Genomic DNA, 17,500 nt, shown 5'->3' with positions numbered 1-17,500 from the left:
AACACACGCGCACACACAAATAATACACATTTCCATTTCACGTGATGTGCTGTCTGTCAGACAGTCTGTCTGTCTCTCTCATACAATGACACAAACATATCCATTTCATGTAGTATGCTCTCTCTCTCTCTCTCTCTCTCAAACACGCACACACTCAAATAATATATATTTCCATTTCATGTGATGTGCTGTCTGTCTGTCTTTCTCTCTCTCATTCTCTCTCTCTCTCTCTCTCATACACACACACAGACATTTCCATACTCTCTCTCTCTCTCTAGGGAGTGTCGTAAAATTTCCACCGTTTTATCTTCATGCCTTCAAGATAAAAGTTAGGCTGTGTGGGACCTTGTAATGATCCTGTAGGGAGAAAAAGGGAGCTGGTCCCCCCCTCTCTCTCTCTCTCTTTTTCAAAAAGGCGAAAATGGCACATTCTAGTCAACTGAATTAAGAATTAGGGCTAATTATGCCAGTTAACATGACCACTAGACAATGAAGTCTTCTCTCTCTCTCTCTCTCTCTCTCTCTCTCTCAGGGTAATGCTCTTGCTCTTCATTAACTTAACTGAAAGAACTGGCACACAAGCGTTAGGATTTCTTCTTTGTTTTTGAGAAATCCTTCTACAAATGGATGCCATTTGTCGAAGTTGCAACTTGCGAAAGTTTAATAGCGTCGTAGATAACTTTCAAACAAGTTGGCAACAACTTGGCAAACAAGTTGGAATAAAGGAACTTTACCATTCTGGGTAAAAAAAAAAAAGAAACAAAAGAAGGAATGCACCTGTTTAACTGAAATCCATAAGTACAAGAATTAAAGAATCACTTTACTTTTGAAGGTCAAGAATAAAGAATAAAGAATTATAACTTTGCGCTCAAGAGTCCAACAAAGATTATTATTACAGTTATGGATACTTTCACTTGCGGATGGGGTGGGGGGGGGCACCTGGGCATATGCTCCCCATGAAAAATGACAAAATAATAATAGTGAAGATTTAGATAATAATAACATAAATGAGAAATATAAAATTGGGAAAAAATATAAATTCTATTACAGAAATAAAATTTTGAGAAAAAAGATGATAATAACAATTACATATACATATACAGTATATATATGTATGTAGGTATATGGATGTATGTGTATAATATGAAAACTGGTACCCCACCCCCCACGAAATTTTTCTGGATCCGCTAGTGGATTCAATAAGAGAAACTCATTGATTTGGCTTTATTGATCAGCTGGTGATTATCCGGTGTCACTTAATCAGTGATCACACAGACGCAGCTCAATATTTAAAATGGTCAGGTGTGATTAATAATTAATCACTGTTGATTATCGCCTCGTGTAGTTGATGCGTGAAATTATAATTACCATGGGTCGTGTTGCTGGCAATAAGTGAATTCAAGGAGAGATTGATGTTGATTAAATTGTTTGTTTGGTTTATGTCGAGCTGGCGTTACAATGGACAATGGAAATGTGTATATATATGCAGGTATGTCTATATATACATACATATATATATATATATATATATATATATATATATATATATATATATATATATATATACATACATGCATATACAGTATATACACATTTCCATTGTCCATTGTAACGCCAGCTCGACATAAACCAAACAAACAATTTAATCAACATCAATCTCTCCTTGAATTCACTTATTGCCAGCAACACGACCCATGGTAATTATAATTTCACGCATCAACTACACGAGGTGATAATCAACAGTAATTAATTATATATATATATATATATATATATAATTAATCACCTATATATATATATATATATATATATATATATATATATATATATATATATATATATATATATATATATATATACATATATATATATATATATACATATAATAAATTTCTGACTCACATCAGGATCAGAACAGGTCTTTCAATTGAAAGGCAAGGACGCTGCCAGATTTGTATGGCCTTGTGGGCAGCGCCCTTGTCTTTCAACTGAAAGACCTGGGTTCGATTCTGATGTGAGTCAGAAATTTATTTCTGTTCCAGGAGTGATTGTGTGTTGATTATTTCTCTCTCTCTCTCTCTCTCTCTCTCTCTCTCTCTCTCTCTCTCTATCTATATATATATATATATATATATATATATATATATATATATATATATATATATATAAATATATACAGTATATAAGGAAAGACTCGTTTTATCATCAGCATATATATATATATATATATATATATATATCTATACAGTATATAAGGAAAGACTCAGTTTATCATCAGCATATATATATATATATATATATATATATATATATATATATATATATATATATATATATATATATATATATATATATATATATATACAGTATATAAGAAAGACTCGGTTTATCATCAGCATCTATGATCGAGGAAATTGATTTCGCAAAACAATAATAATAATAATAATACTAATAAAAATAATACTAATAATAATATGAAAAAAATCAGCTCTGGAGACAAAACAGATGGGGTAGGACGGGGGGGGGGTGAGTATTTGGCGATATGGGGAGGGGGTATTGGTTACTTAACGTTGCAGCTCCCTCTCTCTCTCTCTCTCTCTCTTGTGAGGAGATAGGTTTACCGTTAATTTTTTTCAATATAATTGATTGACTGATTGATTATGTCTGTTAAAACTGGCGCCACAACACCTAGGTTACTGATGCCGTAATAGATTTAAATAGAGAACTAGAAATAAATAAGTTTAAAAGGAATTTCATATAAAAATATCTAAAATATATATATATATATCCTGTACAATCATATTATCAACACTTACATAAATTTTGTGTATAATTTAAATTTTGTTGAGGAGGCCAGGCAGCGTCCCACATAAAGATCTATAACTGCCCTGTGTTACAATCCTCACAATCCTCTTCGAGGATTGTAGCTAGAATAAAATGACCTTCTTTGTCACGCCTCCAAGACGTTAACCTATGTCTCAAATACCCAAAGCTGGGACATTCGAAGCGAAAATACATCCCAAAGCACTAAAAGCTTTCTCTCCCCCCTCGGCTTTTTAGGCGATAGGCCCCAATTCATTTTCATTATAAGCGAAATACTTCCCAAAGCATTCAAAACTCTCTCTCTCTCTCCCCCTCCGCTTTTTTGGCGATAGGCTCCCAGTTTATTTTCATTATAAGCGAAAATACATCCCAAAGCACTAAAAACTCTTTCTCTCTCTCTCTCTCCCCGCGCGCCCCCACCCCCGCCTTTTAGGCGATAGGCCCCCAGTTTATTTTCATTACAAGCGAAAATACATCCCGAAGCACTCAAAACTCACTCTCTCTCTGTCTCTCCCTCCCTCGCCGCTTTTTAGGCGACAGGCCCCCAGTTTATTTTCATTATAAGCGAAAATACGTCCCGAAGCATTCAAAGCTCTCTTTCTCTCCCTTCCCGTTTCTTAGGCGACAGGCCCCCAGTTTATTTTCATTATAAGCGAAAATACATCCCATAGCATTGGCTTTCGAAGAGAAGGTTACGAAGTATCTTATCTCGGAGTAAATCATTCTTCTGCCGCCCAACCGGAAACCTCCACTTATCTGCAAGTGATTCCCACAGCCTTAAACCCATTACTTAAATGACCTTAGAAATGACCTCTTTGAAAAGTAATGACCCTATAGATGACCTTTGGCCTTGTGTATGGTTACTCGGGGTTAAGGAAGATGAAAGATAGTCCACTATCCTGGTGGAAGACTTGTACAAGTGGCCTAGAGGAAAATTTCGACAGATATGGACATGGCTGAGAGAGAGAGAGAGAGAGAGAGAGAGAGAGAGAGAGAGAGAGAGAGAGAGAGAGAGAGAGAGCTTTTAATGCTTTGAAATGTATTTTCGCTCACATTGAGAAAATACACGGTAAGCCTATCTATCTCATGAAGTGAGAGAGAGAGATTTAAAAGCCAGTTTCTTTTATATATAAAAAATAATTGGTAAGCCGGCCCTGAAAATGTTAGAACCTTTTTCCCTTAAGAGATTCTGGTTACGGACAGAATCTGTCATCTCTGAGTTAAATAAAGTATATGTCAAGTAGGATGTAAAGAAAAAAAGTAGGCGTGGCCAATCCTTGTGGGAGGTGCAAATGACAAAAGTAGGCGGAGCTTGGCAATCCTTGTGGGAGGTCCAAGGACAAAGTAGGCGGGGCTTGATACAGCATCCACTCTCATTTTTCGGGAACATACGAGGGCATTCTTAGTTACTGGCTGCTCGTTGAACACGGAACCTCTTTGTTAGTTAGACAAAATCCTGAGGTCCACACCAGACTTCATTCTTTATTTTTACTTTCATCTTACCACGCTTACTGGAAATTATCTGCTTAAAATCAACGTTATTCTATCACTGAAGAATAATAAATTATATTTTCTGGGAAGTGATTTAACTTACATATAGGTTCTTCAAATGAACGTTTATCCCGTGGTTCAAAAGTGACACTTCCAGAAAACTGGGTAATTATATATTCCTGAACAGAGACCACCAATTTCAAAAGTGACGCTTTTCGAAAAGTGGCTGAGCGGATCCAGTTTTTAAACTAGATGTCGAGTAAACTGTACACAGTATTCCTATTCAATGAACTCTTGAACTTCAAAGTATAAGAAATACTTTCCAAAACAAGTGGATAATTATGACGCAATTTTATATCCCCACCGAGTGGATGATTATTCTGTAATACAAATCAAAGATTACCCGGAAAGTGTTTTAATAAGCAATTTTATATCCCCACACAGTGAATGCATATTCTGTAACACAAAGCAAGTATCCTCTGGAAAGTGCTTTAATAAGCATCTTTATATCCCCACCCAGTGAATGCTTATTCTGTAATACAAAGCAAACATCCTACGGAAAGTGCTTCAATAACCAACTTTATATCCTCACCCACTGACTGCATATTCTGTACTATAAAGCAAACATCCTCTGGAAAGTGCTTTAACAAGCAACTTTATATCCCCACCCAGTGAATGCTTATTCTGTAATACAAAACAAACATCCTCCGGAAAGTGCTTTAACAATCAACTTTATATCCCCAACAGACGAACGCTTATACTCTAAACCAAAAATCATATTCTCCGAATTGTGGCCGAGTATATAAACATCCAAACCGGACATTAAGTAACTTAAATTCTCATCCAAAAGTACTAATAGAATCCGCCCCAGCAGATGTAAACAAAATGCAGGACGGGAGGAAGGCGGACGATCTCTCGAAAAAAGGCCAGATCAGAGCTCAGTACCTGACGGAGTTCAGCCCTCGGGAGTACCACTCCACGTTCTACTCCGTCCTCGATGACGAGGTCAAGTTTTTCCTCGAGGTTTACCATAATGCTTTCGAGAAAGGTATGTATTTTTCTTTTTTTAAAACATATTTTTTTTGGGCTCGTTCGGATTTTGTGTTTGTTGATGTTATAGTTATTTCGTTTTTCGATATTTGTCGCAGAGCGAACGAATATAGAATTTAGGACCAAGGCCAAGCGCTGGAACCTATGAGGTCTTTGAGCGCTGAGAGAGAAACTAACAGTAAGACTGTTTGAAAGGTGTAACAGGAGGGAAACCTCACAGTTGCATTATGAAACAATTGTTAGAGGGGGGTGGAAAGTCAGAGGGAAGAAAGAGAATATAAGCGGAGGTACAGTAAAGATGCTGTCGAAACATACAAGTGGTATACAGGTTCATACGAACATGCAAACGGACTGTAGAGCTTAAAAAAGAAGAGCTTCCTAGATATCATTTGATGTCCAGTAACAAATTTCTCACGAAAAATGGTTTTTATTTTACAGCTCAGTTTCTAATTCGGAAATTAAGTGGATTTGTCCGTTTAGTCCTGGAAATTACGTCATACCAAAATTATAAATATTATATATAAATTATATATATATATATATATATATGTATATATATATACATTCACAACATTTTTTCTGAATTATATAACACATTTCAACAATAAATATTAACCTTGAGGCAGATTAAATAATTAATAATAATAATAAAAATAATAATAATAATTATACGGGTAGAGTTAAAGATATATCTGTCACCTCGCTTCAGTATCTTCGACATCGACAAATAATTTTCCGCACATTAAAATTTATGCATACCAGCAGCATCGTCACATACACTTCCACAATTAACACAAACACTAACCAAACTGCACTAAGTACTTCACATAAGATCATTGGTCTTCTACACCAGCGTAGTGTAAACAACAACCTTCAAACTATCCATGAACGTGAAATGGCATGGGATGGAATATAGAATTTGGCCCAAGACCAAGCGCTGGAACCCATGTGGTCACTCAGCGCTGAAACGGAAATTGGTAGTCGAAAAGTTTGAAAGATGTAACAGGAAGAAAACCTCGCAGTTGCACTATGAAATAATTTTTAGAAAGGATGTAAAGTAAATTGGAAGAAAGAGAATATGAACGTAGGTACAGTAAAAGAAGCGAAAGGGGTTGAAGCTAGGGACCGAAGGGACGCTGCAAAGAATCTTAAGTAATGCCTACAGTGCACCACGTGAGGTGCACTAACAGCACTTCTCCCCCGCCCCCACGGGGTTGACCTATGATGGGATATCGTGTAATGTGTGGCAGAAACGCTGCCCTCTCTTCCTTGTAAAGGTCAAAAAGGGTAACCACCTTGACACTATTCTGCCCTAAATTGTTAAACTGCAGTATCTGCAAAATTTTCGAAATTGAGATATGGCACCTACTGGGCTCGTGAAACACAAAATGCACAAGTTACTGCAGTTTCGGAATGATTCTTCAATGCTTTCCACGAGTATTTAGGGGGTCCCATTTGCAGTATCTGCAAAATCAGTATAAGGCAAGGGAGTATCAACCATTTTTCTCAGTTTTAAATTTTTGCAGATACTGCAGTCTTCCATTTTAGGGCAGTATAGTTCTGCGCAGGTAGCGACAAATTTTGTGCTTCCCGCGGGTTGACCTCCCTGTCTTTGGACCTTGCTAACATATTTCCTTCAAACTGCAGACAATTTGCTGACGAGTCGCGGGTCCAACCAGCGGAGGGTACTGGACTTCGGGTGTGGGCCCGTTCCAGTGTACGCTGGAACGGCCGCTTACTTCGCGAACTCGGTCACGATGGCTGAAATTGCGCCCTCGAACAGGTACGATGATTTAACGTTTGCTGTCTGTGTGTTCTGTTTTAAAATTACGTCTGTTTCTCTTATTTTCACTTTATATTTTAATATAAGGAAGTTTTGTCATTCCTTATTACTACTAGATTAAATGTAACAAAAATTTGTCTTACCGGAGGAAAGTTTCTTCATCCGATTAACACGCAATTCGTTAATATAAAGAAATATAGAAATGAAAATCAGGGCAAAGATGCAGTCATGGGTTGCTTTAGGCAACCCATATATATATATATATATATATATATATATATATATATATATATATATATATATATATATATATATATATATATATATATATATATATAGAGAGAGAGAGAGAGAGAGAGAGAGAGAGAGAGAGAGAGAGAGAGAGAGAGAGAGAGAGAGAGAGAGAGAATTATGAAAGGTACCTTTGTTAGACACTGAATGTTTATATATTTCCAGCAACCCATTTCCACTAATCTCATTATAACATACCAGGCTGTCTATGTTATTTGAATAACTGCCTTTTGAGTCAATGCAGCCAGCATAATATCATCATTAGTATTTCTTTCGTTAAACCGGGAACAAAAAAAATTTTTTTTTCTTTTTTTTAAGTACGTTTCAGTTCCTAGGCAAACCGCTTGCAATTGGCTCGTCAAGATAATTTTTTCGCCATTCGCTTACCTGTCTTCGTATCTCACCCGTCTTGCAATCCGCAGGCAAGCCATAAATTCCTGGATGAACTCTGAAGAAGGAGCTTTGGACTGGAATCTGTTCTTCAGCCACATCGCCTCTCTGGATGGCGGGTAACTGACCTGATATAACTTTTTTCTTCTTTTCCCTTTTCTTCGTACACTCTGATTATTTAACTGAGATATAACTTTTTTCTTCTTTTCCCTTTTCTTCGTACACTCTGATTATTTAACTGTCTGACACCTCTGATACTTGAAGCTTCAAGTTTTGACACTTTCTCGCTTCCAGGACGAAAACCGGAGAGGATTATGCCCAGAGACTTCGAGACGTCTTCCAGCTCGTCGTTCCATGCGACGGGGAACTGGAAAACCCACTTCATCCAATCTGTCAAACGTAGGTCTCCCTGGTTTTAATCAGGCTTTTAAACAACCGGCGTTTCTGTGTTTGTAAGTGTTCATTCAGCATAAGTTGTCAACAGGTAAACACATCCGACAGTAACCCATCTGACACTTTACCACGGAAACAAGCCAACAAGATTGTTATTCTGCCAACAACAAACCCTGATCATTATACACAAAGTTTAACATAACAGATAAGTAAAAACACACAATCCTAAAATTTACTACACTGTTAATAGTATAGACGTGTCACAAAACATAAAGCTTCATGTATACTTAGTCATTATTCCATTCCTGAGAAAGAAAACGTAAAAATAAGAAAGGCAAATGGGTCTTATTTCTTGGAGGGAAGATTACACACCCCCATGGTGGATGCTATGGGCAAGTTGAACTGTAGATTATCTTTCAGTGATCATGGATTATAGCGGATTGTTCTTTTAGATTAAACTGGCCTTATGCCAACACGGACTCATCCTCCCAGAGTAGCCCTTGCAAAGACGAGTATATAAAACAGCTTATTATACAAAATGATCACCACTTTTCAAAGGTTGCATTGTGAATTTGAAACAAATTGGAAAGCAGGTGGTGCTACTAGGTAGCTAATTTAAAACATTTGTATAACAAATCTTCCCAAAGCAATTTCATTAATTCCAAAAATGGCTCAATATGTTTTGGAGTACCATAAGTGCATGCAGATTTATAACCTGGATATAACTTCATTAGAACAAAATTATATCCCTCCAGGTACGACGTAGTGATGAGTACCCTCTGTCTTGAATTTGCTACCATTTCTCTGGACGACTACAGAGCCATGTTGGCCAATGTGACTCATCTGATCAAACCAGGAGGGGTTCTCATGATGGCGGTAAGGAAGAGGATTATTTAGTGCTAGTTGTCCAGGCAGTTTCTTTGATCTCGTATCATTCTTCAGTTTAATTGTCCCCGTAGGGGATAGTGCCATCAGTGCGCCTCACGTGGTGATTGTAGGCTTTACTAAAGGGCGTTTGCAGCGTTCCCTCGGCCCCTAGCTGCTTCACCAACTTAATTTAGCCTTGTACTTTAACTCCATTCACGCTTCTTTTCTTCAGTCTTGCCGTCCAACTCACTGACAAATACTGCTTAGTGTAAATGTGGGGTTTTGTCCCAGTTCCACCTTTAGATACTTGAACTTCATCTACTTCATTTCTTGGATCTCTTTATCTTGCTGTCCAACCACTCCGACTCCCTCATATCGCGATCTTAAGCGTTGAATGGCCAAAAGTGCCCCAGTGCTAGGTTTGACTGCCTAAATAAACCAACTTCTCTAACTGTTTGTTCTTGACGTTTTAGTATATTTACTGACCATTTTCCTTCTTAAGACCCTATAAGTATTTGATGGAAGAAACAATTTAATGACCCCTTGTACATCACTGAAGAAGGTTAATCAGAATTTTGAATCTTGTTCAAAAGAGGTCACATTGCAAATCAACTTGATCATCACTATAATAATCTCCAAAGATGATCCTGTCAAACATTACCTGCTAATTTTCACAGGGAGCCCTAGGGAACACTTCATACTGCGTGGGGCAGACCAAATACCCCTCGGTGAACCTGACAAAGGAGGCCATTGCTGATGTCGTGACTTCAGTGGAGACCTTGGAGCTAGTTGCCCTCAGGACGCTGGGCAGACAGACTTCTCTTGACGAGAAACCAGCAGACCACAATGGGATCTTTTTCGTAATGGCACAGAAAATGGGAACAGAATAGTAACCAGCTTTCCTCTTGTTTCATCTCCGTTTTCTATTTCTTTTCCATTTTCTTTTTCCCTCTGGTGCACTGGGATACAGAAGGGTTGGGAAACTGAACTTCAGGCACAGATATACCTTTTATAGTTGTTAAATTTGAAACATAAAATTTCCATAAAAGATGTAATTTAAGAACTCTGGTTATTATTTTCTTTTGTGATAAACTTACTTAATGACATATTTATTTGATTTGTCTGTGGTGAATACTGTAGTCAACCATATGTGGGTGAGTGACTTGGCATAATTTCCAGATATAAGAATTATCTGTGAAACATGTCCAAGACATTGACTAAATATATCAGTTATACTCTATCGATTTGGACTAACTTACTACCTACCTGGACTACTTAAGAACCTACAGACCCTTTTGATTTTCGAAAGTACTCTTCGACCTGAAGCACTCTTGGATTATTGGTCATTGATTGGGAGAATCTACAGACTGGAGTCGCAAACTTCTAAATGTGACATTAATATGATACAAACGAATATAGTTGATTCAATGTGACAAGCTGAGAATCTGCCCCATACTCTGAAGACTCTCAAAACGTTTTTGAGCAACTAGAGCTTGATGAAACATCTCTGGTCTCTTCTATATTATCATGTCTTGAAAGCTTTAGCACAGCAGGGGCATCCATTGCCTGAAAATATAGTAAACTTATGACTTTCATTATCTCCTGATTTTGACTTTCATCCAAAATTACCTCCAAGAACTGTTTCCAACCTTTGAGTCTGCTGAACACGACGCTAAAACTTAGGAACTTGAAGAACATGTAGATGACTCCTTTCTCTCTAGTTAATCATGTTTCATTTTGATTTTGAAGATTCCTTTGTATCATTTGCGTAGACAAAATCCTCCATGTAAAAAGTATGAAAAACTGAAGAGATTACTGTGTTGGAAAACTTTTCCTTCGGAGGAGTAACCCACACGTTATAACATTGTAGAACTACTAGAAGAGTAGCCATACTCGTCTTCATAAGTCAATGACAGTTTTTATCTTGTCCGAAAGACAAGATAAAGATTCAGGTGCAAAACTCAAAGACTATCTAAATGCTAGTGATAGAGTTCTAAACGCTGCTGAATGTTGATACGGAGAGTTGAAGGTACCATTCAGTTCTTAAACCCTGTTATACATGGTGGAAAAGCTTTTTATCATTATCAGACAAAAGTATAAACCTTCAGGTTAAAAAGTTGGTTGATTATCCTTATACTTGCCCTATCTGATTGGAGAACTGAAGACACTGTAACTTTCAGAATGTGCCCCTGGTACTTCAGTAAAACATGCCATAAACATGTCAGCAACTTGTCACACACAACACAAACATACTGAATACAAGACAACAACTTATTGGTAGTCCTAAACAGTGCTTCCTAAGATTATCCAGCATTTGCCAAAGATTTAATCGCCACTTACGGTCGCTGACTTGTTTTCAACCTATCTGTGACGTGTAGGCAATAAGTTGCTGATGTGTTTATGACATTTTTGTGTAGTGCGGTATATTAATAAAGGATAAATGAAGTCCTCCCTTCAACAAGAACTTATATTTGTACAAAAATAAATACAATCGCCATGACCTGCCTGGCCTGGCTCATTCATTCCATGTCAACAGTGTTGCGATTATTTACAAGGGTTGAACAACGTGCGAGAGAGGGAGACTTCTGTGCCTCTTTTCAGCCAATCAGAAACATAAGAAAAGAGAAATTCTTGTGACTGGCTGAACACTCTAGACCAGCTAGATAACAATATAAGGCAGAACAAGTAACAAATTTGCCTTACTCAATAAGCTACATAACAGAAAAATGACCATGTCATCAAAGTTTAGTTTCATGCAGAATAATTTTCACCAGAATGGATTTTATCTAACCTTTGTTAAAAATATGCAATAGTACCTAAATTTCAGACAAATCTTAGCCCTGCATTTTACTAGAAATAATATTGCATACTATAGGTAACTTTAGTTTCAATTTCAAAACCTACACATGAGATCAAATTTGAAATGTGCATCAAATCTTTCAGTGCAATTTAGAAGGACTCCTAGTGTGGGTCTCTGTGCATTTCTATCATAAAATATTTGTGTGAATACCATGACATTTCATCCTGCAAAGATTTTACTTCAAAATCCACCAAAACAGCAAAATTTGTTTCCTTCCATATGGCCAGTTTATCTGTCAACCTAAGTTAATGCATATTCTGAAGTTCGCAGTCTTCCCCAAAAGAACTCCTGAAGGACTTAAGACAGTTGAATGTACAGACTAATTCTAACATCATGCCTATGTGCATTAAGGCAATCTGCATGAAACCAAAGCAACATGACAAAAACAAAAACAGACATCAAAATAACATGCCTATGTACATCAAAGGGTAATGCTAAGTACTCTTATACAGCCCTACAAGAAGCCAGGAGCCATGCAATGAGGAAGAATCGTCACGTAACTTTTACATAAGAAAGTTGAAGTTATTCGTCCTTTGGAGGACTTGTTAACGAAGGATTTCGGTTCCTTGTGAGAATATTCTAAAACCAGTGTGCATGGGTGAGATATGCCTCATGCACCTTTCGTGCTTTACCTAACTGCATGCTGATAGGTACTACGCTGGATGACAACTGAGCTTTCAAGGTTATGTCATGTGTAGAGTCACATGCTTTTCTGATTTTGCTACTAACTAATTCTACTAATAATGCTACCACCACTAGTACTACTATTGCTGCTACTTCTGCCACTACTAGTAGTATTATGCTACAATCTAATTTTTATATTGCAGATAATACTGCTAGTAGCTGTTAGTTGCATTAGACGATGAATTTTTTGTTAAATTTTTGACGTCTAAAGTCATTTCTGGTGCTCTGTGTTGTAACAATGCTGAGAGGTTATTTTGTTTTGCTTGCTGGTTGGAAATTTTCTACAACTATCTATTATTGAAGAAGTACACATGTTTTTGTTGCTATTATACAGTAGGGGGTTTGTTGTATTTCGATCAATTTGTTCCAAGCAAACCAAAAGTGAAGTCAGATGTATACTCCTTCAACAGAGAGATAATAGCCAGAATTCCATCCCTAGCTGCATGCCCAAACAATGCCAGTTGTCATCCATCATCCATTTGGTGGAAAGGCACATCACAACGCAAAAAAGAAGAAACTTCTAGTCACTTGTACTAACTTAATGTCCCTGTCTTGGTAACTCTGTTTTGTCTTCCTGAAGCCTGAATTACTAGAAATGCTTTTATATACATTAGCATTAGTTGTATGGAGTGGGTAAGTATAGGTCAGTGACACAGGACGCTGGGTCCTACTACCCCAAGGCGCCCTCCTTTCAGGCGCAACCATCACCACAAAAGCTTCCAGATCCTTCCCCGACTCTTCTCTCGTTGCTGGTGGGTGGGACTCCCTTCACCGGGGATTCACGAGCCTCTACTCTCACTGTTGTTGCCGCTGAAATGATCAAGATACTGTATTAGTTGGTTCCACATACAACGTCCATCACACCGACTGAACCCTTCGCCATGTGGTGACTGGACCCAATTAGAGAAGGGGTTTATCTGTTCATTATTTACATTTTGCTCATTAATTGGATGAATATATTCTTGGTTATCTTTATGTTCAAAGTTAGGTCTATAGTGATTGTTATCATGTGCCTGGTCAATGTTAGTGAATGAAGGTTGGTTATCACTTTGGTAGTGAAACATGTGACTACTATCATGGGGATTATGAGTTACTGGATGGTTAATTTGCACCTGATAGTTACCACTTGGTTGTTTGTTATTAAACTGAGGCCTGTTATATGCATTAGTATGAGAATTAGTAATTGGTTGCCTGTTATAGAAGTTAGGTCTATTATTACCATGAATGGAAGGCCTGCTATGGTGTGACTGCTGCTGTGTGCCTGATTGGGTGTTAAAACTAGAAAAGCTATTTACAGCGGCAACTGGCTGCCTGTTCTGATCAGACTGCAAGTTATTCCCAGGAGATTTGATAATTCCGTTGTTAGGATGAGTATTACTTTCACTGGAGCTAAGAGTTTGGTGGCTAAAACTAGTTTCGGTTTGACCCTTCTCAAAACCATGATTAAACCCTTGCAAGAATCCTTCTTTGAAGCCTAAAGGGTAGGAATCCGTGTGTTTCCTCTTATTTCCCATTGCTTTCAGTGCCCTGGGCATCATACATGTGACTAAGAAACACAGAACTTAAAACATCTGTATTATCAGTGTCAAACGCCACCTTGGTTCCATGGTTATTAGAGCCACTGTGATGGTGAGAAAAATCTGTGCTTCCCAGGCTGATGTCATCATAATAGCCAGGATGATCTATGATTCCAAATCGTTGGCTACTGGCAGGTGATATGTCAAAGCCTCTGAATCCTGGAACCATAAATTTACCTCCAGATATCCTGGTATCTGAGCTCTCAGTCACTGGGCTACCATATGATTCATCTTCCTGTACGTCATCGGTGGATAAGCTGTCTGGTAATTTTACTGGCTCAAAAATTTGATCATATGAGAGAACGTCTGTTTCGTCATCGTTAAAAACATATCCATCAGAGTGCAACCACGAACTGAAAGGGGGCCAATCATTTTCAGTCATGTGGTCATCCCCAGGACTTCCAGACTGAACAAAAACTGGATCGCTTTCAGGAGGATATTCGTCTGGACCCTTAGTTACTTCAACGTCAGTGCTGGGGTGATACATAATGTGTATTTCTCCTTCTGGCATTAAAGCTGGGGGTTCTGTATAAGATACAGTATATTGGTCTTTATCATCACCAGCACTGGGTGGGGACCCTTTCTGTTTACCATCAATTATATTTACCGTAACCTTCACAGAAGATGAAACCGTCACACCTGACTGGTTAATCTCAGAGTCAGGAATCTCTTGCACGATTTCTAAGGCCCTGCGCTTGATGCGCCTTTGTCCCTGACTTACCTGTCCAGCGCGGTTGTTGTGGCGGCTGAAAACCCGCCTCCTGAGTCTTGGCATCAGGTTGCTAATGCCGCTCATGACACCATCAACAAACTGTCTGAAGGAGAGGCGTGGACGTTGGCGGAGAGACCCAGGGCTGGGGCGCACTGCTGGGTCGTTGGGAGCGATGGCATTTTCGTCCTGCTGGCGTGCAGGACCATTGATTTGGTTCTGCTGGCGAGGCACTATTGGGCGTTCGCGGCTCGCGCTGCCTGGTCCATTCAAGGTTCTGTTGAGAGAGTCATAAGATAGATTACACTAGAAGGCTTTCCGGTAAGTGAAACTCATGGTCAGAAATACCTCTTATTGTGACTTCCCTTTTACAATCTTTGAAAAATGACAAAATTTCCAGTGAAATTTAGCAATGGAAGCGTCTTGTCATTTGTTAAATTAGTGAACAAAGCCAAGCACTGGGGCACTTTTAGCCATTCAGAGCTTAAGACAGTGAAAAGAGGGAGCTGGGTTGGTTGGTCCACAAGCTGGAAAAAGGAAGCCGGAATGGAGGTAAAGTAAAAGGATAAAAAGTGGGTGCAGCTAGGGGACGAAAGGACGCTGCAAACAGCCTTTCCCAATACCTACAGTGCACCACTCCTCTTAACAACCCAATTTCAACACCAGAATACGCTCTTGGTTACACCTATTCCCTGCATTCAAAAGACTTCACTTACCTGAGGAAGCCATGACCAATCCTAGAAGCCACGTCGTTCATGTCATCGACGAGGTTATTGAACATCTGCGAAAGCCTTGACCTCGGGCGCTGCGTCTGGGCATGGGCACTGCCCACCAAGAACGCTGTTAAGGTGACGATCAAAAACACGCGCTGGGTTGGGAGGGAGAAATGGAATAGGTTTTAATGGAAAGGAACTTGTGGAACTTCGTCTCCTGTGGGCAAAGTAATGTTTGCTGTGTTCCTGTCAGGAATCACAGGGGATAAAATTTTTGGCTTTGTTCATTCTAATGAGTGGCCCTCTTTCTCTCTCTCTCCCCTTGTAAACAAACCCGTTATCTTTTGCTTTTAAAAGATCGTGGTTTTTCCTACATTCTGTACATCAAAACCTCCCTATTTAGAAGGTAATTTTAGAGAAAAACTCGAAGCTTCAGAAATCAGCAGGACAGAGATTTTGATAGGTGAAGGAATTAGGAATGAGAACTGATTTATTCATGATAGTATTTGGAAGGTGTTCATGACTCTAAATGCACTTCTTTAGTCTTTATACATCCGTGGTGCTACCGGAGGATCTTTTAGTAATGAGAGAGAGAGAGAGAGAGAGAGAGAGAGAGAGAGAGAGAGAGAGAGAGAGAGAGAGAGAGAGAGAGAGAGAACTAGGATCACATAAATGTCATTGTTATAACTTCCTGAAACTTATGCTAGATGAAAACATTCTCAGGACTACAAATATATTTTAATTTTTTGATAAGTAGTTCTTTTTCCAGATCTGTGTCTTCACTTACGATCTGACAAGAAATTTCTCAACAAAGAGCCCGTGCAGCCATACACCTAGTAATAACGCTCAAACTTTCATTTATGAAATCTCTGTTAGAGAAAACTGGCTGATCAGCTGTGATGATGAACACAGCACCTGCTAAAGGAAGATACTGCTGGCACAACGTGACCTCAGAGGGAAACCAGTCTGGTCCGGTTCACTGCCATAACAAATGAAATAGGTGGTACGTTTGCAGAGAGAGAGAGAGAGAGAGAGAGAGAGAGTTGGGGGTGCTGAGTATGCATTAAGGTACTCAAATTAAGCATGGAAGCACGCAACCACACAAACATACATTATATATATATATATATATATATATATATATATATATATATATATATATATATATATATATATATATATATATATATATATATACACACACATGAAAGACAATTAATCACATATGAAAAAATTCTTTGAACAAGCTGACATTTATCCTGACCGATCGTAAAATACCAACAACAGTGAATAATAATAATAATAATAATAATAATAATAATAATAATAATAATAAAAAGAAAACGAAAGACTACATTTCTAGAACCTAACACAACTTCCCGTTCAACTGTGTATATCCCCTCCAGGTGAGATGCTTCGTACTTTCTCTGCCGCGTTTTTTCTTTTTTTATTTTTTCTTCTTTGTTGTATCCGGGTGATGACGCATTCTCTCAGAACGTGCTTAAAACTGGGAGGAATATATATATATATATATATATATATATATATATATATATATATATATATATATATATATATATATATATGTGTATATGTGTGTATATATATATGTGTGTGTGTGTGTGTGTGTGTGTATGAATCTCTCTCTCTCTCTCTCTCTATATATATATATATATATATATATATATATATATATATATATATATATATATAAATATATATATATATATATATATATATATATATATATATATATATATATATATATATATATATATATATATATATAATATCATTTCTCTCACACACACTTTCATTTTGCATTCATGTCCGAAAATGGTAGGGGCTGAAATTCTCGGGAAATAGAAG

General features: G+C 37.8%; 2 protein-coding genes across 4 annotated transcripts in view; one reads left to right on the top strand and one right to left on the bottom strand.

Moving 5' to 3' along the window:
• Nucleotides 1-4,217: 4,217 nt before the first annotated feature.
• LOC136826676 (indolethylamine N-methyltransferase-like) lies at nt 4,218-10,328 on the top strand. Of its 3 annotated transcripts, none has more exons than XM_067084036.1 (7): nt 4,218-4,262; nt 5,189-5,362; nt 7,012-7,147; nt 7,861-7,947; nt 8,123-8,227; nt 8,977-9,097; nt 9,766-10,328. In XM_067084036.1, the coding sequence occupies exons 2-7, from the start codon at nt 5,200-5,202 to the stop codon at nt 9,976-9,978; spliced, it is 825 nt and encodes a 274-aa protein (XP_066940137.1). In that variant the 5' UTR covers nt 4,218-4,262; nt 5,189-5,199; the 3' UTR covers nt 9,979-10,328. The 3 variants fall into 3 exon arrangements, with proteins under 3 accessions (XP_066940137.1, XP_066940135.1, XP_066940136.1); XM_067084034.1 differs by having other exon boundaries at nt 4,239-4,262; nt 5,062-5,362; XM_067084035.1 differs by having other exon boundaries at nt 4,245-4,284; nt 5,062-5,362.
• A 1,216-nt stretch (nt 10,329-11,544) lies between these two features.
• Nucleotides 11,545-17,500, bottom strand: part of LOC136826675 (uncharacterized) — a 22,651-nt gene continuing 16,695 nt past the window's right edge. The window contains exons 2-4 of the mRNA XM_067084033.1: nt 15,635-15,786; nt 14,931-15,195; nt 11,545-13,442 (exon numbers count right to left, since the gene is read on the bottom strand). Coding sequence (XP_066940134.1) covers nt 13,428-13,442; nt 14,931-15,195; nt 15,635-15,786 — 432 coding nt within the window. The 3' untranslated portion in view covers nt 11,545-13,427. The remainder of the gene's footprint in view (nt 13,443-14,930; nt 15,196-15,634; nt 15,787-17,500) is intronic.

This window comes from Macrobrachium rosenbergii, chromosome 41 (assembly GCF_040412425.1).
Source record: "Macrobrachium rosenbergii isolate ZJJX-2024 chromosome 41, ASM4041242v1, whole genome shotgun sequence".
NCBI classification, from domain to species: Eukaryota; Metazoa; Arthropoda; class Malacostraca; order Decapoda; family Palaemonidae; genus Macrobrachium; species Macrobrachium rosenbergii.
The sequence above is the reverse complement of the archived record's forward strand: the minus strand, read 5'-3'. Positions and strand labels throughout refer to the sequence as shown.